At 42.0% G+C, this 25,979-nt stretch overlaps 2 protein-coding genes and 1 long non-coding RNA gene across 3 annotated transcripts in view; 1 reads left to right on the top strand and 2 right to left on the bottom strand.

Moving 5' to 3' along the window:
- Erich1 (glutamate-rich 1) overlaps positions 1–25,979 on the bottom strand; it is a gene marked incomplete at its 5' end in the record, with an annotated part of 52,793,804 nt that overhangs the window by 24,319,959 nt on the left and 28,447,866 nt on the right.
- Positions 1–25,979, bottom strand: part of Mtus1 (microtubule associated scaffold protein 1) — a 145,564-nt gene that overhangs the window by 88,403 nt on the left and 31,182 nt on the right. For both annotated transcript variants that reach the window (XM_087588347.1, NM_001395000.1), the window contains 1 exon segment: positions 4,040–6,262. In XM_087588347.1, the coding sequence (XP_087444473.1) occupies positions 4,040–6,100 (2,061 nt within the window). In that variant the 5' untranslated portion in view covers positions 6,101–6,262.
- On the top strand, positions 3,240–14,881 carry LOC103693968 (uncharacterized). The gene is made up of 3 exons (XR_015640390.1): positions 3,240–3,403; positions 12,855–13,004; positions 14,575–14,881. It is a non-coding gene; the product is annotated as an uncharacterized LOC103693968 (long non-coding RNA).

Here is a 25,979-nt window from a genome sequence, read left to right as displayed (position 1 = left end):
CCACCTAGCCCACAAGTTATACCTTTCTCCTATTAACACCTTAAGCCAGGAAAGCTACTGTCTTTGCTGCTTCCTTTGCCTCTTCACCCCATTTTTCTACTGCCTTCTTCTCAAGGCCTCATTTCTCAAAATGATTATTGAAGTCATGTCCTCAGGGCTTGCCTAGTCTCCCCAGGCTCTGCTGCTTCTTTTACATTCCCCTACTACAAAAACCTTCCTGGGGGGGGGGGGGTTGGGGATTTGGCTCAGTGGAAGAGCGCTTGCCTAGCAAGCGCAAGGCCCTGGGTTCGGTCCCCAGCTCCGAAAAAAAGAATAGGAAAAAAAACAAAAACAAAAACAAAAAACAAAACTTCCTCGGATTCACTGCTTTTTAAGTCACACCGAACAAACAAACCTTTAGGGCATGGCAGCCACTGTCACTGTTTCCTTGCACTCCTCTCTCCCCTCACAGCCTCTACCTTTACCTGGCATCCCCTGCATCACAACATAGCCCTATGTTCTTCATCCTTATACCTGGTGTTTTCCCAGCCCAGAGCACAAGCCCTGTAGGCTATGGCAAGAGACTAAATGACCTTGTCATCAGAAGCTTCCCTTGATAATCCCCCCACCCAATTGCTACTACCCTTCTCTTCTCTGGTAACATAGCAAACCATTCACGCTCTTAACTCAGTGCTTAGCATGTCCCTATGACTTAGTTTCTGACAGTCCCACTGCATTAGACAAAACATTTGGACCAAAGCTGTCTTTCTCCATACCCTAACAAATAATACCATATGTGGCATACATAGTAGTTGTCCAACAATTGTTTCCACTATAGACATAAGGAAGCAGGAGCCTGAATCTTACTCCAAGTACAAATTCTAACACTATAAACTACAATTAACCTTCTCCCTTTACACAGGGAAAAATAGCCTCAGAGAGGCCACTTTGCAGTGAATGATAGAGCCACAAATTTAAGGTTATCCAAAATCCATGCTTAAATTTGCATATTCCCTACCATACCCACCCCTCCTTTATTGTTATAGGTTGTTGTTTTATTATATATATATATATTTTCCTAACACCAATATCTATCTATTGAATCCATGTACTAGGTGAAATCAATACTAATTCAATAGCTAGTGTTCCAAGAGAACTGCTGCAGGTCAACATTAAAAACAGAATCTTCTAGAAAAACTTTCTTGTAAAAAGTAAACCAAACTTCAACCTATGGAACTGAATCTCCCACAAATCACTTGTTTTACCTTCAGAGCCCACATTCTGAAAATTTTTGAAGTCTACTACACATACAGGACCTGAGTTTGAACATCCAATAGCTGTGTGAAATTTTTTTAAGATTTATTTTATGTCTATGAGTTCTCTGTCTACATGTACATTTGCATGCCAGACAGGGCATTGGATCCCATTAGATGGTTATGAGCCACCATGTGGTCACTGGGATTTGAACTCAGGACCTCTGGAAGAGCAGCCAAGTGCTCTTAACCCCTGAGCCATCTCTGTAGCCTCATGTGAGTATTAAAATAAACCCTTCTGAAGCATGAATGTGTGGATAACAACTTCCTTGCTGTTACCCCCCAAAACCAAAACCAAACAAATACAGTGTCCATAAGCTCTGAGCATTCCTGAGACGATAAATGACAGCCTATAAGGACAGCACCTGAGCCACCGTTCCTTTCAGTACCAGCTGCTCCGTCGAGCTATCTTGACCACATAACCTCGGCAGTGGGCAGTTACTTTTCACCCTTCTAGCAGTCAGGATCAAATCGCTTCTGCCAAATAAAAGCCTTCCTTGAAGTTTCAGGTAGTCCGGGACCACCAAACAGCCCTAATTTGGTAGGCAGTCTGTATACATTAATTTAACTGAAGATTAAGATCTACAGAGTACACAAGAAAACAAGCAAACAAACCAAAACCAAAAAAATCAAAACAAAACAAAACAAAACAAAAAAAACCATTCTTCTACTGCAGATAGAGCTCTTAGGTATGACTGAAATGACCAACAAAAAATGCAGTATGAGCTCACCCATTTAGCATTCTACTATAAGCTACACCCTGTGGCTATGATGTTTGGTCTAGCCTCTTCACCACTCTCTTGATAGAAAAGAAAAAGCATGAGAGTTGAATTAGACACATTGGACAAAGCAGACAAATACTCTGCTGTATTTAAGACTTGGTCACAGACACCGTAGCTCTACATTCTAGCTGATAAGTAAAATCGCCAGGGATGACACCGTGGGACCCATGGGACCTGTGGGACTATCCTTACAGAATACAAAACACTTCATATCTAATTCTGAGCTCTCGCTACAACACTGCTAGGTGTGAACTGTTAGAATCCATCCTACCCGACGATTCCAAGGCCTTACTTCAATACCACACATCATGGACCTGCAACTATCAAGCTGGAAAAATATAAGGAAACAAAACAATATATAAGGAAATTCGCCAGGTTTTAGAACTACACAAGCAACTTAAATTCAAGACCAATGCTCAAGGAACTTCATGCTAGTTTTTCCAATACTCAAGGGTGAGAGCCAGGACACATCTCTCACAAAACCAGACGTGGTGGGATATAACTAATGTTAGCACTAAGGGTGCAAAGCAAGAGGGCCTCAAGTTCAAGGCCAGCCTGGGCTCCTGTGTGACTTCAAAGCCATACTGGGTGCATGTTGATACCCTGTCTCACAGCAACAACAAATTTTCCATAAAGCAAAGAAAAAAAGATCTTGATTCTATGTAGGTCTATAAACACCTAAGACTATTGACTACAAATACGAGTTTATTGTAATTTTATTTGGTAAAATATTACAATTCTAAATGATCAGCTTCCTCAGCTAGACATAAAGAAGATCTTGTCCTGAAACAATTTACAAACCCATTACTTTAGAAATCCTTGTGACATTCCATCCCTGCCAATAGAGTTATTGATAAAGTCAAAACACCTATCTGTAAGCTGACCCAGGTAAAGACAATCTCCAGCGTTTTCTTATCATTGAGAAGATGCCTACATGACCTACTATGTAACAACAACAACGGCTGGCCTCGTGTCCTTGACCACGCTGTGTTTCATTCCTCCTACACAAGAGTCCCCATAAGACAGGCCCTGTGTGTTACATCTGTCTTCCTCCTCTGCCCTCAGATCCATTCCTGGTCCAGAGGACAAGCATTTCAAGGGCAGTCTGTGTGGGGCTGAAAATACATCTTAGTCTCTACTGCCAAAAATAGAGCTGAGGACACACAGGCAGTCCCAACAGCAGCCCGGTGGATACTTTAAAAACTATGTCTTATCATAGAATTGTCAAAAAAAAAAATGCTCGTGTTTAAAAAAAAATAACCCTTGAACTGCACAAAATGCTTCGGATTTTTAAGTGACTCCATCTCTACCCTCCTCAGGATTTACCAGGTACTGTTGCAGACAGACTGCTTTGTTTACTGTGTAAGGACTTTTGTTTCTTTCTTGCCTCACAAACCAATGCAAGTGACCTACAGGTGACCTTACAGACCCACCGCCCAATCCTCTCTTTCTGGCTGAGGCGAAGTTACCTGACCCAAGCCACAGAGCTGGTCAGAAGTAGACTCAAGTTTTGAAAAGAGGCTTGGCTTCCTGGATTTCTGCGTTGCTGTTTACCAGCTCTACGTAGCCATTTCTTAAATGTGTCACAATATGTTTGAACACTTAGAAGCTCCTTTGTTTTCTTTTGTTTTGTTTTTTCAGAAAAACAAAACCAGCCTGACTGTGTCACAATTATTTCACCTCAAATATCAAAATATATTAAAAAATATTAATTTACTCTTTTAAAACCTTATCAAAAGGAACACCCACATACAAGAAAATTCCAAATCTGAGGGGTTTTTTTCTTTTAATATGGAGGTTTGTTATATTTTCACTTATTAACACTTTATACTGGCAGGACAAAGAATAGCTGAATACAAATTACGAACCAAGCTCAGTGAGATCATTAGCCAATTACAGGCCACGCATTGCTAATATGAGAGTTTTCCTTCACTGTTCCTAAGGCAGACTGCAGAGTTCACTTACCACAAACAGAGACTTGGATTCAAAAGTCTCATTCATGGCTTGCTTTCCCCGCTGTTGCTTTTCCAGTGGAGCCTCACAGTCCTGCTCAACCTTTTCAGGGCTAATCTGATCGATGTGGGAAACATAAGTTACTTCCAAACACTCTGAGCTTTTCATTTTAACCGGGAGGATGCCTTTGATCTTCTGGAAGAAGGCGGTCACAGACCCGGTCTCGCTCCCTGCATGAGGAGAACCTGTCTTGTCAACATCCTCCTGGTTCAATTTCGTGGCAGATGCTGTTCTTGGAACCCTGAGCGAAGCACTTTTAGAATGGGCTGTAACTTGCGCAGCCTGGCTGGTAATGAATTTATTAAGCTGTTGCTTGTGTGTCTTGTTAATTGGGATTTCTGCTTTCCTGTCTGCTTTCAAGTCAGACCTTAGTGTTTTGTTCGTCATTGTCAACTGTTTAGAAGGCACTGGTGTGGGTGAGGAGCCCCCCGGAACCTGGGGATTGGGTGTGTCCTTCATTAGGGAAGCATCTTTGGGTTGCAACACGGATCTGGATATAACTTTGGCTTTAATGTTCTTGAAGTTTGGTCTGGGGTAACTTATAATTTCTGTCTTCCGGACTTTACCGCCTATGGTGGTGTTCGTTTTGGTAGCTGATTTTCCCAGATTAGGTTGTGGCATATTTGTTGGTTCTCCTTTCAAGTTTGGTGCACTTTTAGCATCTCTTGGTCCGTTCTCCACATTATTGTATTTCTTCGTCACCTCAACAGGTGAAAGTGTGAGGCTCACATCGGAGAGTTGCCTAATTGGGGCTGACACGCAGGCTGTATTATTTGTGCTAATGGCTCCTACACTCTCATCCCAACCCACCTCATAGGAGGAAACCCTCTGCCTTGGAACACTTCCCAGGGTCAGCTCCTCAGTACTGCTTTGAATGTCTGAGTCATTGTCTTGCGAATCCATGTGTGGGTCTTCAGTCACCATGACTTTACACTCAGAGTCCAGCACTCGGGTTTTACTCTTACCAAAAGCTGGCCCCAGTACTGGGCATTCACCAGCAACATGACCGTCGGACAATGATCCCCTTAGATTTTGGCCCATTTCCTGTTGAGCATACGAGCCGTGTGAATGTGTCTCACTGTTTGGGTCTTCTTCAGATATACAATAGAACTTCTGTAATACAGACCCATTGGGGACCTCCATGCCATCAGAAACCAGTGTCACAGCTTGTATCTCTTTTTCTCCAACGTATCCTTGCCCTGTCCCATCTGTGTACTCTTTGGTGATATTTCCTAAAGAATGCTGACACTGAATTCCAATGTCTGGACTGTCAGTTTGCATCAGCACATCAGAAATCACTGTATAGGTTGTGTTTAGGGTCTTTGGTGGTGTGGTTTGAAGGCTTTCGAAGTTCTCTCTATTGCCGTTAACCCCTCTTACACACATTTTAGAGGAAGAGGGTGGGGTCCGATTGGAGCAGGACAATGCATTTCTGTCTCTCACTGTTGGCTGCAACCCTCTAGGAGCACGTGGAGGCTGACCCTGTTCAATAGCTTGCTGTGCTATAAAGGTGCAGTTAGCTGTGGCCACTTTCATGTGACATGTTTGTTTTAGCTCCAAAGTTTCAGGAGAGTCTCCACAAGCATAATCATCATCAGCCTTGTACACACAGGGCTTAGATGGATCAAACCTCTCATCCTGGATTGCCTCTAGGGAACCAAAGTCACTGTGTGGGTCTGGGGGCTTCCCTGTGTTCACGAGTGCAGGAGACTGGCAGGTAAGCTCACTGTACATTGCAAACTCATGCTTCCCCATGAAGTCACTTGAAGGCTCTGGGTAAGCGAGCACTTCAACACGCTGATGGCTTAAAGAAACACTTTCACTACTGTCCATGGCAGGATCTGTTTCATAATCGACCACCATGTCATCTGGGTTGGCCGAGTCCCAGTCCCCGTGACTAACTGAAGAGCACTGCAGAGCTGTTTTGAAGCATTCGGACGGATTCGAGTTCTTATCACAGATAAATACATAATGCGGTTCATCTTCTTTCCTATCTGAGTTATCATCATTCATCCTGGATATTAATCTTACAGCTCTGCCATTTTATTTTCTCTTCAAATCCTTTTAAATGAGAGTAAATGAAAGATGGCCCAGCTTCTCCCCTTTCTATTGCTTTCAGTCGGGGTCCACAATTGTAGTCTTAGATGCTTTAAAGTTGAAATGACTTCTTGTTCCCTGGAAGAAACAAAACAGTAAACTCAAATAAACATTAGAAAAATGTACAGCTCACCCCTTAATTCGTTTAGATCACTGTTTTCATATGAACAACTTATACCGATGAATGGGGGGCATTTACAACAATCGGGTAATCTCCCACTCTTTCAAAGAAACCTTTCGATGTGTGAAGGAATGAAGCACGATGATACGGAAACGCAGATACAGTCTCCTGCTGATGTCATGTAACAGCTGACATCTTTCTGACTCCCAGAGACTTCTTGGGGGGGGGGGGTAACTCAGTGTGCAACCACCTTTCCTTCCTACTTGGTCAACAGTGAAACTATTCATTTTATTTCCCTTGGGAGTTCCAAAGTGTCCTTCTCACTGTCACTGAAGTTCTCCTACTTGCATGATTTCCAGGGAGAGCATCCAGGCTCCAAAAATGAGACTCAGAGAAGTTGCATGTCTCTGTTCTATTTCATTCCTATCTTAACTATGTGCCTTTCCTGAGCCTCTGCCTGCATGTGCGTGCATGTGCATGCATGTGCGTGCATGTGCGTTCGAGGGGCACAAGGCAGTTATTCTAAGATTTGAAGTAAGCCAGGTGGTGGTGTCACACACCTTTAATCCAAGTACTTGGGAAGCAGAGGCAGGCAGATCTCTGTGAGTCTGAGGTCAGCCTGATCTACAGAGCAAGTTCCACAACAGCCAGGGATACATAGAGAAACCCTGTCTTGAAAAATAAATCAAATGAAAAAAAGAGTTGAATAGCCTCTGTTAGGGGTTCCTCAAGATGTGAACAAAGTCACTATGTGCTGGGATGTATAATAGTTCCAAATAAATGGACACATTGAAACCAACCCCATCCCTCATGTTGGAGTGTATACTGGAGACTGAGTCTGGGGAAGAGGTTTTTAAGGAGGTGAAAAGGGTTAAATAATAGAATAAAGGAGGAGGACTTATCCACCAGAATTGCTACCCTTCTGAGAAGAGATACCTGAAGGTCCTCCCCTTCCCCTTAGGACACAGTAAAAGCAAACACACAGAAGCAATATTTACAACAGCTAAAGAGTAAGGGTGGGAGAAACCCATGTCCATCTACTGGTAAGTGGAAAATTAATAGCAAACTTTTAAAATGTCCAGAAAAATTTCAAACCTAGGCTGTGGAGATGGCTAAGAAGGTAAAGGTGTTTGCCTCAGTACCCAGAGCTCACGTTAAAGTGGAAGGAGAGAACGGACTCTACAAAGCTTTCCTTGGGCATGCAATGTCCACACTTGTGGACACATGCTCTGTCCCTCCCTCCTCACCTCCATACTCTCTTCCCTCTCTCTCTTTTAAAATTTAATGATTTAAAATCCAGCTTTTGTTTTTTAACAAATAAATTTGATTGAAAGTCTAATATGAAGACTTTGAGAGTGTAGGTAGGTCCTCACCCCACTTCTAGTTGACTCTCTCTGCTTCCTATGTGTATGTGGCAAAATGTTATCTCTCAGTTTCCAATTCTACCCGCCTGCTGCCACACCCTCCCAGCCATTATGGGCTCTCTGTCTAGAACTGTAAGCCTTCTAATATCATGGCAGTGAGTTCTGAGTGAAATATCTAACAGGGATGACACTGAGTGTGTGATCTATAAAATTCTGAATTAAGAGCAGATCTGATTTCCCCACTTCGTAATCTTTATTGCTCCATATTCAAACTCCAGTGACTCAAGTAAAAGTCACAATAGGAACCACAGGGTACCCAGTGGCTCCAATATTGTCCATAACAGCTTTGCGTGTTCTGATCATGCACCCTGAAATTAGCATCTGTGGTGCAAAGGCATGGTGGAGTATTGATCTCAACAGCATGTGTGCACATACATGCGCACACATGTATGCACCGATACAGACACATATAATCTCAACTCACATGCTCGGGGCTCTGAATCCTACAATGAGAGCTGCATAATTTATATATTTACTGTAAATTAGTCAAGTCCTTTGCTATCTCGTAGTTAAAAAGAGATCACGAAAAAGATTTTAAGATGTTTAAAGCTTTTATGAGGTACGAATTATCATTTTATTACATGGATTTACTACTGTGTAGGCGTGGGGGCTGGAGCGTATGTCACGGCACTTCCTGGAGGTGGGAGGACAACTTGTGACAGTTGCTTCTCCCCTTCTACCATGTGCGTCCCAGGTTTCAAACTCAAGTCATCAAGCTTGGTGGCGAGACATCCTGTGAATCCCACAGATCAGCATTTTCAACCCATTATAAAATATATTCAAGCTAAATTTTAAAGAATGTTTAAAAAAAATCAAGAACATTTATCCATTTTCAGAAGCAATAAACGATGTTCCTTTCCACTTCTTGAAGGGCAGTGAATAAGAAATGTGGCCTGAGGGGTCATTTTAGTTACTTCTCTGTTGCTGTGATAAAATATCATGACCAAAAACAACTTAAGGAAGGTTTATGATGGCTTAAATTCTCCAGGGGGGGCCCATGATGGCAGTGGGCAGCTGCAGTTGGACACTGAGAGATAACACTTTGACACACACGGGAAGTAAACTGGAAGTGAGGGGAGAACACAAACTCTCAAAGTCACCACCCTCCCCCACATCCCACTCCCTGTGACACCTCCAACAAGGTTCTACAACTCCTTAAAGTTCACTGAGTTCCCCCAAACAGTGCCACCATGTGGGGAGCAAGTGTCCAAACATTTGAATCTATGGGGGACAATTCCGTTCAAACCATCAGGGGTTAAAGAAAAAGAGGAAGGGGTGAGGGGGTGACAGAGGTGGCAAGTAAGAACAAATAGGATACCTGGCATAAGAAAGTCCCACACTGAAACCCATTCATTCATATGCTAATGAGAAAAGAGAGAACAAAGAAAAGAAAATGGCTGCCTGGGCAGGGGTGGGAAGGTAAGGACTCTGCATGGAGGGGTGGAGAGAACCCATAATAAGTAGATACAGATGAAACTGCTCTGCAAGTATAAACCTTATTAGCATGATTATAGAAGCTATGTGCCTGCATAAACAGGGTCACGAAATTCAATTAGTAAACGTTTTATTACCCAACCGCTCTTTTCCAAAGTATATAAAAGATGATTGCACAAAAATATTTTTAAAAGACATATACTTAATAAATGGTTCAAATGGCCAAATTAAGTTATTCTGAAAAGATCCAGTACTGGAGAAATCATGGCACCAGCCTCATATACATTATTTAAACTGTTGCAGTTTTTCTCTTCTAGCATGGCACTAAATTAGACGGCCTTGCCATCATCTTTTGACTTCTCATCAACTCTTCTGGAAATATTTTTTGGAAATAAAAGTAATATTAAAGTCAAAGAACAAGGCTAGAAAGTGAGACTAGACCTGGTGTGTCAGCTTCCAGAGCGTATTGTCACTATTTAGTTTTTTGTTTTTTGTTTTTGTTTTTTTTTTTGGGGGGGGTGGTCTTGACAGGGTTTCTCTGTGTACCCTTGGCCATCCTGGAGCTTGCTCTGTAAACCAGGCTGGCCTCGAACTCAGAGATCTCTGTGCCTCTGCCTCCTAGGTTCTGGAATTAAAGGCGTATGCCACTACCTCCCGGTGTCAGTATCCTTTGCAATACACACATTAACATGCATGAAGAACAGGTATCCGACCTGACTTGTGCATTTTGTTTAACGTCATCTGACACTAGTCGCTATAGGATGCAATGCCCTATAATACCTTACTGTGAAGATAAAGCTGTGGACAGGACAGGATTAACCGTCCTTCCCGCAGGAGGTAGTTAAAAGTGGAAGGCAGCTCGGTCCATAAAGTGCTTGTCTTGCAAGCACAAGGACCTGAGTTCAATCCTACAGGCCATTAAAAAAAAAAAAGATAGTGGTAGGGAGAGGCTGGGGGAGGGCACAGGAGAGAGGGCAAAGTGTGGATCTGGGAAAGGTAGAGAGAGAGAGGAATCCATTAAATATCTAGCCAGTTTGACCTAATGGAGGAGGAGTTCCAAAGAAAGAACCCTTAAAAGCCAACAACAACAAACAAAAATTTAAGACTGACTGAGGAAAAACACGTAACTATATCCTCTGACTTCAACACACACACACACACACACACACACACACACACACACACACACACTTGCAGGCATGCAGGCACACTAAGGTAGGCACGCAGGCATACTGTCTAAGACTAATTTCATTCCTCCCTACTTTTAAGAATTCTACCTAAAGGCCACCCACTATGTGCTAGTCACATATTCTATGACTTCACCTAAAGGTCACCCACTATGTGCTAGTCACATATTCTATGACTTCGTCTCACCTGACTCTACAGTCTTCATATTCCTACCGTTATAATATAACTTGCCTCAACTTTAAAGAAGCCTCAAAGTAACTATCTTGAAAACATTTTTAAAAAAAAAAAAATGAAGCAAAATTAAAACAAAGAAGAAGAAAAAAACACTTGGGAGCAAACTACTCTTTCTCACACCCAGGGGAATGGTCTCAAGTTCATCCAGTAGCACTGCCTAGCAGAGTGAAGCACAATGATAAAGTTCCCTTTTGAAAGAGAATTATCTGGAAGGAGAGATCTTCTCGGAGCTCCACTTGGGCAGGACAGAACAAACTCTTCACTCATTTCGATTTGGGAATACAATAGGCAGTTCATTCAGAATTTAAAAATAAATAAACGATACATATTCTCAAGACTTTTAAGGTCAAGAGTTGATGAAGTAGCCACCAGGCAGGAGGGTTGTGCATCCAAGTATGACTACATACTGTGAACTTGTCTTGCAAATAACAGCAAAACAATCAAGAACTGGAAAATAGTAACAATTATTTCAAAACCTCAGCTTTAAAATTGTTAGCTCAGTGGGTAAAGAGTTCAGATCTCCATGTCAACCAGACACAGAAGCACATGTCTATATTCCCAGTCCTTCTGGAGTACAGTGAAGGCACAGCTGGGAGAATCCCTGAATGCTTTCGTCAGCTAGCCTGGTATGCACGTTGGAGAAGAAGAGACCATCCCCCCCAAAGTAGGAGACAAGCATTCACACTCAAGGTGTCCCCGGACCTCCAGTGTGTACATTGTGGGACATGCAGGTGTGGCTACTCTAGACCGGGGAACATGCATACGTACTTAAGAGTAATAATGCCCCAAAACCTGAAACACCATCATATAATTGAATTAATGACTGCTGACATTCTTAATCCTAGAAGGAATTTTAAGAGATCCAACCCAAACTGGTTAATCTTTCAAATGCAAAGATGGCCTCTGAGAAATCCCCACCCCTGGTTGTCATCGCTGCTAATCAGCAGTGAGCAGATCTCTTTCAGGTTAGACACCTTGGTTGTGTGCTGTATTTCACTAACTAGCCTTCAAGCCCGGGCCACAATTTCTATTCCTCTTGCCCACTAAGTCTATTCCTACCATTCCAATTTAATTCAACATGTGATAATTATGAAATAGTGTGTTTGTAAAACAAAGGCCAGCTTCACTAGTTTGTGGCCATACAGGACTTAATTTTATACCTAGGAGCTGACATAGGAGCAGACATATTTTAATGTATATAAATACAAATATCATTTTGAATTATAGTTTATAAATCACAAAAGCAGTCTCCCTAAAGGCTTTCTGTTAAGCTTCAAACCAGGACAAAGGGTTCAGGTGCCTATTTAACATATCAAAGTGGATGCTGGCCAACAGGTCCCTCAGCCCTAACTGTTACAGGGACCTCCTGGCTGGCATACCTGGGTCCCCTACCCTTAACTCTCCAACCCAAGGGTCTGGGGCACCCTTCCATATATAATCCAACCATTTTGGTTGCCTGCTTTCCTCAGACTTTGGGCCTCCTGGCTGCTGTACCTTGTCCCTTGCTCTCCCCTCTCCCTCCTCACAAGAGGGCACAGTTCAGGGTCACATCCACTCTAGACGATCCCAGCAGACCTTGTCTCTGGCTATGCTCTCCCACAGATCTCTAATTAACCCTCCTCCACCATAGCTAGGAGCAGGCATGCTCCTCTCTCCCTTCCCTGTGTATTTTTTCCTGTCTACTTTTGAAGAACACACGAGTCACAAAATGTGCACTCACTGGTAAAACTGTGGCCTCGATCTGACAAGGCCACTTCTGCTAACAGATCACCATGGAACAACAGCCAGTCTCAGCCAAGTCAGGAGGGACAACCTTTCCTTCTACCCAGGAGTGAAGAACGAGAAACAGTTGTCCAAAGACTTAAGGGAGTAAGGGAAGATTTCTCTTATGAATTATGTCATGGACGTAACACACAGTATCAAATTAAGATATATACCAATATCTGTCTTGAGTGACATTATCATTCTTCTGACTAAATGACAGCCTTTCAGCCAATGTCCTTCAGGAGTGATTCAGAGCTTCCTGAGAATAAAAGGAAAACCGAATGGGAAGGGAGGGCAAACTCCTGCTTGTCACTCAAAAACCAAGTGGATTTCATGACTAATGGGGCTGTCTGGCTGGTTACTCAGCCAATTTCCTTCCTTATTGTCCTCAGTTTCTTGTGGCGAATGCTCTGCACTCTGCTCTGAGCTAAGTGGACAGTACATACACCACCCCTCTAGGCTTGCACCATAACTCATAATCCTTCACATTCTCCCCCTCTCACAGGGCTTGACACAGATCAACATGTGAGGCCTTCATGTGTCAACATGTTAAGATGCTGGAACCATGGATGGAAGAGGCCCAGAGACCCACTCCAGTGACCGGAGGATCACTGACCAATCACGAATCAAACTACCTCAGTTATCGAGCAATCAGGTAATTCTGTATTTGAAAATGACTATTTGTGTGTGTGTGTGTGTGTGTGCATGTTTGTATGAGAGGTTTTTTTTTTTTTTTTTTTTATTAACTTGAGTATTTCTTATATACATTTCAAGTGTTATTCCCTTTCCCGGTTTCCGGACAAACATCACCCTCCCCCCTCCCCTTCCTTATGGGTGTTCCCCTCCCAACCCTCCCCCCATTGCCGCCCTCCCCCCATAGACTAGTTCACTGGGGGTTCAGTCTTAGCAGGACCCAGGGCTTCCCCTTCCACTGGTGCTCTTACTAGGATATTCATTGCTACCTATGAGGTCAGAGTCCAGGGTCAGTCCATGTATAGTCTTTAGGTAGTGGCTTAGTCCCTGGAAGCTCTGGTTGCTTGACATTGTTGTACTTTTGGGGTCTCAAGCACCTTCAAGCTCTTCCAGTTCTTTCTCTGATTCCTTCAACGGGGGACCTATTCTCAGTTCAGTGGTTTGCTGCTGGCATTCGCCTCTGTATTTGCTGTATTCTGGCTGTGTCTCTCAGGAGCGATCTACATCCGGCTCCTGTCGGTCTGCACTTCTTTGCTTCATCCATCTTGTCTAATTGGGTGGCTGTATATGTATGGGCCACATGTGGGGCAGGATCTGAATGGGTGTTCCTTCAGTCTCTGTTTTAATCTTTGCCTCTCCCTTCCCTGCCAAGGGTATTCTTTTTCCTCATTTAAAGAAGGAGTGAAGCATTCACATTTTGATCATCCGTCTTGAGTTTCCTTTGTTCTAGGGATCTAGGGTAATTCAAGCATTTGGGCTAATAGCCACTTATCAATGAGTGCATACCATGTATGTCTTTCTGTGATTGTGTTAGCTCACTCAGGATGATATTTTCCAGTTCCAACCATTTGCCTACGAATTTCATAAACTCGTTGTTTTTGATAGCTGAGTAATATTCCATTGTGTAGATGTACCACATTTTCTGTATGAGAGTTTGTATGTGTGTGTTGTTTGTGAGTGTATGTGTTTGTGTGAGTGTGTATGTTTGTATGAGTGTATGTGAGTGTATGAGTGTATGTAAATGTATGTGTGTGCATATATTTATATGTGATCGTGTGTATGTGTATGTGTATGAGTGCTGTGTTTTTAAAAGTGTGAATGTGTACATTTGTGTGAGTGTGAGTATGTGTATGTGTTTATGTGTGAGTGTGTTGTGTTTGTATATGAATGTGTGTATGTATATGAGTATCTGCATATTTGTGTATGAGTATGCATATGCTTGTATGAGTGTGTATGTATACTTGATGAATATATGGGAATGTATGGGAATGTGCATGTGTCTGAGTGTATGTGTGGGTATGTGTGTATGTGTTAGTGTTAGTGTATGTATGTTTGTGTGTGTGTATATGTTTGTGTGTATGTATGTTTGTACATATATGAGTGTGTATGTGAGTATGAATGTATATATGTGTGCTTTGATGTTATGTTATTGGCATGGCAACCATAGATTATACTGTGATAGTACTGTTGCTTTGGAAGGAGAGAGTAGGTAACCAGGTCACTCTAGTCATTCTTTATTTTATTTTTTCTAGATGAAGACTTCATAAATTAACACTTGCCTGATAGGAAACAACTATTGGATCGGTAATTCCATGTGGGTTGAGACTAAATGACAGAGGAGTAGTCTAACTTCCCTGTTTGTGAACACAGAAGATGTTCATACAGTCAAGCAAGGAGCTTCTAAGGTAGCCTACCAAAAGGAATTTTTATTGTATTTCCATCAGGAAGGAAGAAAATATCCCTGCCAGATGACAGCAGCTTACTGAAATGAGCCTCCCCATGCTAAACAACCCCCCTATTCCTTTTCTGTTATTAAATCTTCCCTGGGTTTGCTTCTGAGAAGTCTCCACATGTTAACTAGTTCAAAGGTCAACAAACAAGTTCTGGAAATACAAACTGTGAGTATTTTTAGGTTTTATAAAATACACAATCTGGGATGTGTTTACTCAACTCTGCTCTTGTAGAATAAAAAAATAATTGTAGATAAGATAATATCCAAGTGGATATGCATGAGTGTCCCAACTAAAACAGCTTACAGAACACAGTTGGTACATGAGCACTAGAAATATAGTTTGTATGACCCTGGACTAGTGTAACGGGTCATGCATCAGCTTCAGGCACCAGCTACACTTCACAGTCCTCGAAATGCACAATTCTTCTAGTTTAGTTTCTATTTCTTGACTCAGAGAAGTTATTATCACAGTGCACTGCAGCATGAGCTTGGCTTTCTTTTTTTTTTTATTCATTTATTATATATAAGTACACTGTAGCTGTCTTCAGATACACCAGAAGAGGGAATCGGATCTCTTTACAGATGGTTGTGAGCCACCATGTGGTTGCTGGGAATTGAACTCATGACCTCTGGAAGAGCAGTCGGGTGCTCTTAACCACTGAGCCATCTCTCCAGCCCCCTTTTTTTTTTTTTTTTTGGTTCTTTTTTTTTTTTTTCGGAGCTGGGGACCGAACCCAGGGCCTTGTGCTTCCTAGGTAAGCGCTCTACCACTGAGCTAAATCCCCAACCCCGAGCTTGGCTTTCTTATAATTAATATTTACCTCCATAAAACATCACCTCAAAAATCTGATAGAGTAAATTTTTTTAAAAAAGCAAACTGTACCAAATTTGTTTTCCAATTTTATAATGCCTGCCATCAATTAGGTAAACTATCAACCTCAAAATACATACTAGGAGATCTTTGTAAAAAATAAAACTGCCCCAGGGGTGGTAGGGCTCACCTTTAGTCCCAACACTCAGGAAGCAGAGGCAGGCAGATCGGAGTTCCAGGCCAGCCTGGTCTACAGAGTGAGTTCCAGGACTAACTTTCTGTGTAAACTCCATATTGAAATAGCCATGTTCAAGCATGAACAAGACACAACTTACAGCTGGTGGTTAAATCTCTGTAAAGTGCCACACGGGAGAACACCCAGCACCAAAGAAGACCGTCCTTCACCAATGGAACAGGGTGTCTGACCCATTCACTACAATGGCTACATGTTAAGTCCAACGCTCCCATTAACGTCCTCGGGATGCCCCATCCTCACTGTGTCCTGTGTCTCTAAGGGAGGGAGGGAGGGGGGATAAAAGTCCTGGTAGAGCTGCCCAGACTGGAGTAAAGCTACACACTCCAGTTTTGTGCTCCATTTTTAACTGCGGAGCTAAACAAACTCCAGCAACAAAGACAAGGGATCAAGTATCACAGGCTTGTGTCTCTGAGGCTGGAAGACACTGAAGCATTCTTCTGAAGCAAGCACTTCTCAGGCGAAAAGGCAGGTGCCTGTTATCTAAACTACAGGGGCGTGGTGGTGGATTGAATAGGGTATGGCCCTCATAGACTCCTTTGTTTGAATGCTTGGCCTTGGGGTGTGGCATTCTTAGGAGGTGGGGCTTTGTTGGAGGAAGTGAGTGTCATTGTGGGGACAGGCTCATATAAAAATAAAATCCAGACCTGGTGGTGCACACCTAACGCCCCAGAGCTAGGGGACAAGAACAGACTGCAGGGACTTACTGGTCAGCCAGTTTAGTGCTGGAACCAGTGAGTGCCAGGTTCAATGAGAAACTCTATCTCCAAAAAATAGAAGCAGTTTATTTAGGAAGACATCCAACACCACATTTTGACTTGTAATCAAGCAATCAGGGAAGCTGATGCAGGAACGTTGCAAGGTGAAGACCAGGCTGGGCTCCGTTGGGAGGCAGTCTCAGAAACAAAAGCTCAAGAGATTAAAACATGATGTATGGTGGCCAGTGGTGTTGATAAGACAGACATCAGTGTATTCTGTTTTCAGACATAGAGAAAGCTAAATGCACGACCGAGTTAGGACAGAGTAACTGCTCTGAAGCACTGAGCAGCGGGCCGCCCTCGAGTAGAATTCTCTTAAAGACAAAGTGGTTCTTTCTTTCCTTATCTGCGGTTTTATTTTCATGGCTTTAATTACCCATGGTCAGCCTACGTGGAAAATCCCAGAAATGTACAATTCATAAGTGCTAGGTAACTGTAACCTCAGCGTAGGAGAACTGTTCTGTTCTCACTGTTAAGCTCTTGCTACACCTACCTGATAAAGTGACCTTTATCCTAAGTTTATATGTGTAGGAAGTAAACAACGTCCACGAGGCTGGGAACCACTCGCAGGTTCTGCCATGTTCCAGAACTCTTGGAAGGAAACCCTAGCAAATAAACAGAAAACTATGCTTATCTTCCTAAATCCTGTACTTAAGATATAAAAGAGTTTTAAATTATGTTAAACAGCGACACAGAACCTTTGCTGTCTCCTATTTTCTCTATTTAGAATTATCTTGGGTTGGGATTTAGCTCAGTGGTAGAGTGCTTGCCTAGCAAGCGCAAGGCCCTAGGTTCGGTCCCCAGCTCCGGGAAAAAAAAAAGAAAAAAGGAAAAAAATTAAAAAACAAAACAAAACAAAAACAACCAGTCAATAAAAAAAACACACAATGTGCTTTAAAAAAAAAAAAAAAAGGCTGGAGAGATGGCTCAGTGGTTAAGAGCACTGACTACTTGTCCAGAGGTCCTGAGTTCAAATCCCAGCAACCACTTGGTGGCTTACAACCATCTGTAATGGGATCTGATGCCCTTTTCTGGTGTGTCTGAAGATATCGACAGTGTATTCACATACATAAAAAAAGAAAGAAAGGTAGGAAGAACTATATAGTTAGTACTGTCCATTCTGAAAAGGGGGTTGGGGATTTAGCTCAGTGGTAGAGCACTTGCCTAGCAAGCGCAAGGCCCTGGGTTCGGTCCTCAGCTCCGGAAAAAAAAAAAAGAGAGAGAATTATCTTTTTCCCCCCTTTTTTTGTTTTCTGTTTGTTTGTTTGCTTTTTAAGACAGGGTTTCTCTGTGTAGCCCTGGCTGTCCTGAAACTCACTCTGTAGAACAGGCTGGCCTTGAACTGACAGAGATCCACCTGCCTCTGCCTCTATCTCTTTTTTTTTTCTTTTCTTTTCTTTTTTTTAGAGCTGGGGACCGAACCCAGGGCCTTGCACTTGCTAGGCAAGCACTCTACCACTGAGCTAAATCCCCAACCCCTGCCTCTATCTCTTGAGTGCTGGGTTTAAAGGTGTGCCCCACTTCCACCTGGCTGAATTATCATACCAAATGAGGCTCCTATTCCTTTTCTCATTTTTTCTAAATTTCCATTTTAGGGGTGTGTGTGTGTACATGCATGCACACATGTACAAACAAACATTCACGAAAAGACCAAACCCAAGATTTCATGTGTGCTTGCCAGACACATTACTGTTGATCTATACCCCTAGCCAAGTAATAACTTTAAAAAACAAATCAACATTGAAGCATTGTTCACTATCTCAAAGCCACTGACTCTCAGGGTTAGAAAAGAACTCAAAACTTATCTATGAAATTTTAGCAGATACCCAACACATGTTGTGTATGTTCTTTTAGTCCATAATCAAACAAATCCTTTCCCACACCACAGATATCTAAGTTGTTCCAGTTTTGTGTCCAGAGTTATAAAACATGCTGAACTTAATATGTAAATTCTAGTTAGATTCAAATACAGAAAACTGTCAGGTAAATGGCTAAAGACACAAATTGTCTCAGTCATTCACAAGTTTGCATAGGTTATCCAGGATTGCTTCTGTTTGCATAGGTTTCCCAATCAGCCATCAGAGCCCAAGCTCCACCTCTCCCCTTCCTCCAGCATGCATGACCTTAGATCGGTGGCCCAGAGTAGCATTATCTGGGTTTTGCCCAGCAGGGTGGTAGTGGGCATGAAATCTGCTTTCTAACACCTGACCCTAACAGCAGTGGCTATGCTTGCCACTGGGAACTAGCTAGCAATACTGGCTGGCTATGCCCCTAGCAGGAAATTCTATATACCCAAGGATGAGGAGAAAATGGAAACTGATAGCCATCTCTTCTTTCTACCTTAGGCCTAGTGCTCTACCCAGAGATCACTTCTCATCACTCATAACACAAGAGCTTGTACTCAGATCTTAAGGTTTACAGACTGACATTCCCTGATAGGTTCAAATTTGCACACTTGGTCTCCAGTATGTGGCACTGCTTTGGGAGGCTGTTGACTCCTCAGTCCATTTCCTAAGGTGATTAATGGTAGTTTTGCTTCTGGGTCTTGGAGCGAAATATGTATTCAGTCAAAAATGTGAAGTGATAATATGAATACACACAATGAAATATGATTAGGGGCACTAATTGAAAGCATGCATTTGATATTTGCTATGTGCTGGGTTCCTGAGAAGCTACATACAGGCTGGATTGGCAAAAAAAAAAAAATGAAAGAGTAACAATTAGCAAAGTTGCTTTGAAGCAAAAACACCCACAGGCCACAGGAATAATGAACAGGCCGTCTGAGGGGATGCTGAGTCAGAGGAAGACAGGAAAATATAGAGGGCTTTGTCCAGCAGAGAGCCAGGCAGTGCAGGCAGAGGAATCACATAGGATAGGATGCAACGTGCAGGGGAGGCCGGAGTGTGGAGTGTCTCGAGGAAGAAGCCTCATGAGGCAGAGGCAGTAAAGCAGAGTAGGCTGTGTGGTCAGCTCAGAGTTCTATTTACATGCTCCAGAGTCTGCCAGAGCAGGGAAGATAGATGTTGACGCTTGCCTTGGCTGAGATGCCGATCCCTTTCTACTGGAGACAAACAGGCAGGAAACTGTTAGGACCGGGCTGCGTTGACAGAGTGGTGGGGAAGAAGTCCAGACGAAAACCCAGTCATGCTCCCAAAACCCAGGACTGTGTGCACACAGGAGACAGCAGAGCACACAGCAAATGCTCAATAAACGTCTGTCTGTTCAATTAAACATAATTTAAAAGGATTACTTCACTTATATTAATATTTAAAGAAGAAAGCCACAGGAGATAGAATGGGAAGCTGCTGCATAAATAATCTATCTTGTCCTTTGTTGATACAGAAAGGATTTCAAGCTTTAGTTTAAACTGGAGGAAACATGATGTTCCCTTTTCTTTATAAAACTAATGTGTAAGCTTAGGAGCCCACTGTGTAACAGAAAGGGCGGAAAGGTTTACTACTCATTTCAGACAAAGCTTAAAAGAGTACAGGAGAGACCTGGGTTAAAAATGAATCATTTATTAAAACACAGAGAATGATACAATTTAATCATCCAGAGGCAAACAATTTGCTTCCTTTTAAAAAACAAAGTTAAGAATTTTTAAGTTGAAAATGTAGCAAAGAATGTCAGAGAAATTCTTTTATACCATGGTTCTTTTTAAAAAAGCAAAACATTAAAACTACAGCAACAAAGATATATTCATCTTCCACTCTCACTAAAAAAAACTATATAATAAGGTTTGCATTAAGATACATTTAACGCTGGACTTGGTGGGACTTGTCTTTAAATCTAGTGTTCATGATTAAATTCTAGTGCGGAAAAAGGCAAATCTCTGAGTTGGAGACCAGCTGGGTCTACTTATAGTGAGTTCTAGGATTATTAAGAGCTACAGAGAGAGACACACACATATATACTTATGTGTAAATTATTAAAAATACATAAAAATATCTTAAAGATCCTAATTTTAATTAGAATACTTTCTTTATAGGGATACTAAAGTATTACCAAGTATCTAAGAAACAAATACATAGTTATCACACCACAAAGAAAACAAACTGGAGCACTCTAGAACTCCCAATGCTGCTATGACATACCCCAGAGAATCAAAACCAACAAGCAAAGAGCAGGAAGTAACCATTTCACATCAATAAGCAGAGAGGTAACATCACTTGCGTTCAGTTTAAATTTCATGTATAAAGGTTTTGTTTTGTTTTTTGGTGGAGGGGATAGAGGGAACCTTTGGTTTATGGGGTTTTGCTTTTCTTTTTATGGTATTGGTGATCTACAGCCTTACACATGCTAGGCAGACACTCTTCCAGTAAGCTATAGCATCTATTTTTCAAATAGATTTTAATTCTATTCATTCATTCATTCAGTCATTCAGTCTGAATTTATCCATCCATCCACCCATTCGCTTATTTATTTATTTAGAAACAAGATTTGAATTCATTCTGTAGTACAGGCAGGTCTTGAACTTGTGATCTTCCTGTCTCTACCTACACAGTAGCTGAAATGACAGGTCTGAGACACCTAGCCTAGACCTTATGGTAAAAATGTAAATTAAATGAACATCGGTACTAGGAACAGACTTCCTCTGTTACAACCAGTATAGCCAGTAGTTTTTAGATAATTCATGGTATACAATCAAAAGCCTTGGGGCATGAGTCAAGGTGGTGCATACCTTTAATCCCATTCCTCTGGAGGAGGAGGAGGAAGAGGAAGAGGAGGAGGAGGAGAAGAAGGAGGAAGAGGCAGGTAGATCTGGGTTAAGTTTGAGGTCAACCAGATCTAAGAGTTCCAGGACAACCAGGGCTATCTTGGGAAATTCTGTCTTAATAAAACAAAAGCCTTTGGGGGAGGGGGACCTAGGAAGACTACAGACCCAGGATACCACACCATGGAGAAAAAGCCCTAGCCAACACTTGCTAGAAGTTAAAGAGTCACCCACACAACTAACGGCCTGCTGAGGCTCAACAATATGATTCCCGCAGCTTGTTCAAAAATATACTTTCGGTTCAAAATTTTCTGACTCAGGAACTTCCTCAAACTTCCAAACCAGCATGGGAGGCCCCACACTCACTCTTCACACCACACTACCAAAAGCTTGGCTGTCTGATCATGTTTAATATGGGCCTTTTAAATAACTATACTCTCTCAAAATGGTCTGCATGATTCAGGGTTCTCCAGATGATCACAACAGATAGAAGGGTTCTATCACATGACCTTATCTGACAACTATCCTTCCCAACAAGTAGGTATTATTTGTTTCACAGTAACCTCTGAGCCATGGCACAATGGCTCCCTCTTTTAATTACAGCCCTTGGAAGTCCAAAGCAGGAGGATTGTCATGGGTTCAAGAACAGCCAGGGCCATATGGTGAGTTCTAGCTTAGCCTGAGCTACAGAGCAAGATCCCATCTCAAAAAAACCAAAAATAATCTTTCTATTTTCCCACATTCTAGAATTTATCCTGAAGCAGAGGTAGTTTGACATAACAGATGCTACAAACGAAAGGCAAGTGGCGGGAAGTGGACAATGTTTTCACTGTGTGGTTTCCAGTATCACTGAGTAGATATCAATCAGTCATGGTAGTTTTTACTCAGTTCAAATACCCCAACTATATCCACCTATTGCACCTACATGCTTCAGAATGGCCAAGTCAGCAGCTATAAAGTTAAGCATGACATATCTTACTTGTCAAAAGAGGAGAAAGCTGTAACTTTTCCACTGTACCTTAAATAATCTTTTTATATCAAGGCGGAAGAAACTACAACCAGACCACATCAGAAAATTCCAAATCAGTCCATCTGACGAATCCTCCCTGTCAACTGTGGTTATTCACAGACTAGCACAACCTCCCACAACTAACAGAACTGATTGTGACAAACACACACACACACACACAACTAAGGATTTTTCCTTGGAATCTGTGCCAATGAAGCATTGTAACTTCTCTGAGCTTTCCCAGGCAGAAAATGTGCAGATGTTTCTCCGTGACACCATGACACTGTAACATATCAACTGCAGCAGATATCATAAAGCAAAAGGAACACTGACTTCTGTACAGTAAGCTTCTTTCTTTGTCAGATTAACCAATTCAGCATTTACTTGTACTAGGTGATTGCCTCTAGCATAAGAAATAGGATTATGGGCTGGAGAGATGGCTCAGTGGTTAAGAGCACTGACTGCTCTTCCAAAGGTCCTGAGTTCAATTCCCGGCAACCACATGGTGGCTCACAACCATCTGTAATGGGATCCGATGCCCTCTTCTAGTGTGTCTGAAGACAGCTACAGTGTACTTATATAAATAAAAATAAATGAATCTTTAAAGAAAAAGAAATAAGATTGTTCCAAGGACTCAGGTAATCAAAGAGTTGAAAGAAAGATGTCCAATATGTCTCCATGGTCAATGTGGGAATCTAGATATAATGCTATAATCTTTACTGTAATCCCAGAATTTGTCAAGTTAGAGGCAGGAGAATTCCACTCTGGACCAATTGGAACTACTTGAGACCTTGTCTCAAGAAACAAAAAACAAACAATAAAAGTCTTTCTTAACCTGCCTACATTTTCACTTCTCATTTCTTATACACATTCTTTTTTAAAAGTTTATTTATTTATTTATTATATATAACTACACTGTAGCTATCTTCAGACACACCAGAAAGAGGGCATCAGATCCTATTACAGATGGTTGTGAGCCACCATGTGGTTGCTGGGATTTGAACTCAGGACCTCTGGAAGAGCAGTCAGTGCTCTTAACCACTGAGCCCTCTCTCCAGCCCTCTTAAGACACCTTCTCAAACATTTCACATCCTTTAAACTTAAACGTTCCTAATCTTTAAATCCAAGTTAATAAGTAATAGTATTTATCAATAGTAATATTATAGTATTAACTGTAGAATACTATAAAATGAAATTCTATCATGATGTGCAGTGACCATTGTCAATGGCTCACTCTCAGGCAGGGAGACTTAACAGAGTTCTTTCGCATTCTGTTTGTTTAATATACTTCTATTTTCTTTGGAAATTTAAAAACACTCAAATACTCAAGATAGATTCGTGCACCAATAAAATAAAACACACCAAGTAGATTGTATTTATCGTCACTTTTTTTCATAGACACTGAAGTTAAAGGGTATGAATTCACTGGTTCAGAGCCATAGGCCAACATACCTGCTCTTTCTCTGTAGCTTGAATAACTAGTGTTTTCATAGCCACTGGTTCTTTAATAAACAGAAAATGCAGTAGTTTTTTTTAAATGCCTTCCAAATTCCAACGACAGATTATGTGACTCAGACACCTGAAACGCACGCCAAGGAATTTTTTTTTTTAGGCAGGCAGTGTACATACAAAACCAGACACTACCACAGAGGACTATTTCTTGAAAGGAAATAGTGTCTTCACTAGCAGCAAACAGGGCCCACTCACAAGACAGGCTGGTTTATGGATGAGTCATTTTCCTGGGCTCGAGTGTGAGCTCGTTTAATCCAATCAGCTTATTCTGAAGCTAGAAGAGAAGCCTGCAGGGAACTGAGGTTTCCAGCAGTACTTTGGCCACTGTGTACCTCTGAAAGTCAGCTCACACCAGTGTCTATAATGCAGAACTACCAGGGGTGACCTTTGCTTTGAACATGGTGCCAATGCTGGCCACTTCACGATTACCTGGAGTAAAATTGGTATTAGAATGTCTCCCCTCCTCTGTGACTCATCTTCCCTCACTGAGGTATGAAAAACAAAATTTTGCGGCATATTTAGAAGTGCTAGCTTTTATCTCCTTTAGCTGTGAACTTACGACTACACTAGGTGACATGGCATGAGTTCATACAGCAATACTGCATGAAGAATACCATACACATTACAAGGAAAGCCAGATGCTAGAGGCAAGGCTGCAAAGCAAAACAACTGTGAAAAACACCCAGGCATGTTGATGCTACCTATAATCCAAGCACTGAGGAAACTGAGGCAGGACAATCACGAGTTAAAGGCCTGTGTGAGTTACAAATATTTTGTTTCAAAAGTAAAGCAAGACAAAATGAACAGTAACAACAACGACAAAAACCCTTAAAGGTGATCCCACCCCATACCAACAGACATAATGTTCTGTGGCTCAAAGGTACAGGTTTAAAACAAGAATAAGTATTGCCAGTTAGTTTTTATGTGAATTTGACACTTCCAAAGGTCAGTCATCTGAAATAAAGGAACCTCAATTAAGAAAATACCTCCATGGGCTGGAGAGATGGTTCAGTGATTAAGAGCACTGACTGCTCTTCCAAAGATCCTGGGTTCAAATCCCAGCAACCACATGCTCACAACCATCTGTAATGAGATCTGATGCCCTCCTCTGGTGCATCTGAAGACAGCTATTGTGTATATAATAATAATTAAATAAATCTTTAAAAGAAAGTTTTAAAAAGAAAATACCTCCATGAGATCCAGCTGTAAGGCATGTTATTTAGTGATTGATGGCCGGATGGTTCAGCCAATTGTGGTGGGACCATCCCTGGTTTCTGTATCCTGGGTTCTGTAAGAAGGCAGCCTGAGGAAGCCAGAAGGATCAGGCCAGTAAACAGCACACCCAGCTTCTGCCTCCAGGATCCTGCCCTGTTTGAGTTCCTCCTGACTTCCTCCAATGATGAACAGGTTGCTCTGGTCATGGTGTTTCAGCACAGCAATAGTAACCTTGACTAAGACACTTGGTAAATGCAGACTAGAACCCCTATTGTTTGAAATAGCTGGCACTGATTATACCACGAGGGACTTAAACAAAGGGACTCATAATTATGACTGTCATGCTGTGTCCTCTAAAACAAAAATTAGTACTCTTGCTTCCCCGTCGAAGCCAGCTTCTTCCGTATTGATGTCATAGCAAAGGAGCACTGTTGGCTACAGTCCTTGATACCAATTAAGATAAGAAACCAGTACAGTCAGTACTCTTCTGGGTCACAAAGCACTGTCAATTTTTCCGCAAAGAAAAGTTAGACCAAAATAAAAGTCTATCCAACCTCTTTGATAGCACATTATCCTTCAAGGCTAAAAGATTCCTTACTTCAATGTGGCATGCAAGCCCAACGGACATCTCATGAACTCTGACCTCCTCAGCCTCCTCAACCACTCCAGCCAATGGCAGTCAGCTCTGACAGGCCATCTCCTCACTCCTCTATCAACAGCTAGCACTTCCAAGGAAGAGAAATGGGACCAAAGCACTGGGTGTGGAGGTAGGGCTGGCTGAGATGCTAACCGAGACCACACTCTCCCTGACACTGCAGCCCTCACACTCTGATTCTGTCAACCATCACCTATTATACAACCTTCAGTGGGAGGTCCCTACTCTTTACCTAGTGTCTTTCAAAGTCCACTTGGTGATTCTTAAGCAGACACAGG

This window comes from Rattus norvegicus, chromosome 16 (assembly GCF_021556685.1).
Source record: "Rattus norvegicus strain SHRSP/BbbUtx chromosome 16, alternate assembly SHRSP_T2T, whole genome shotgun sequence".
Lineage (NCBI taxonomy): Eukaryota > Metazoa > Chordata > Mammalia > Rodentia > Muridae > Rattus > Rattus norvegicus.
Note: the sequence above shows the minus strand (reverse complement) of the source record. Positions and strands in the feature narration are given on the sequence as shown.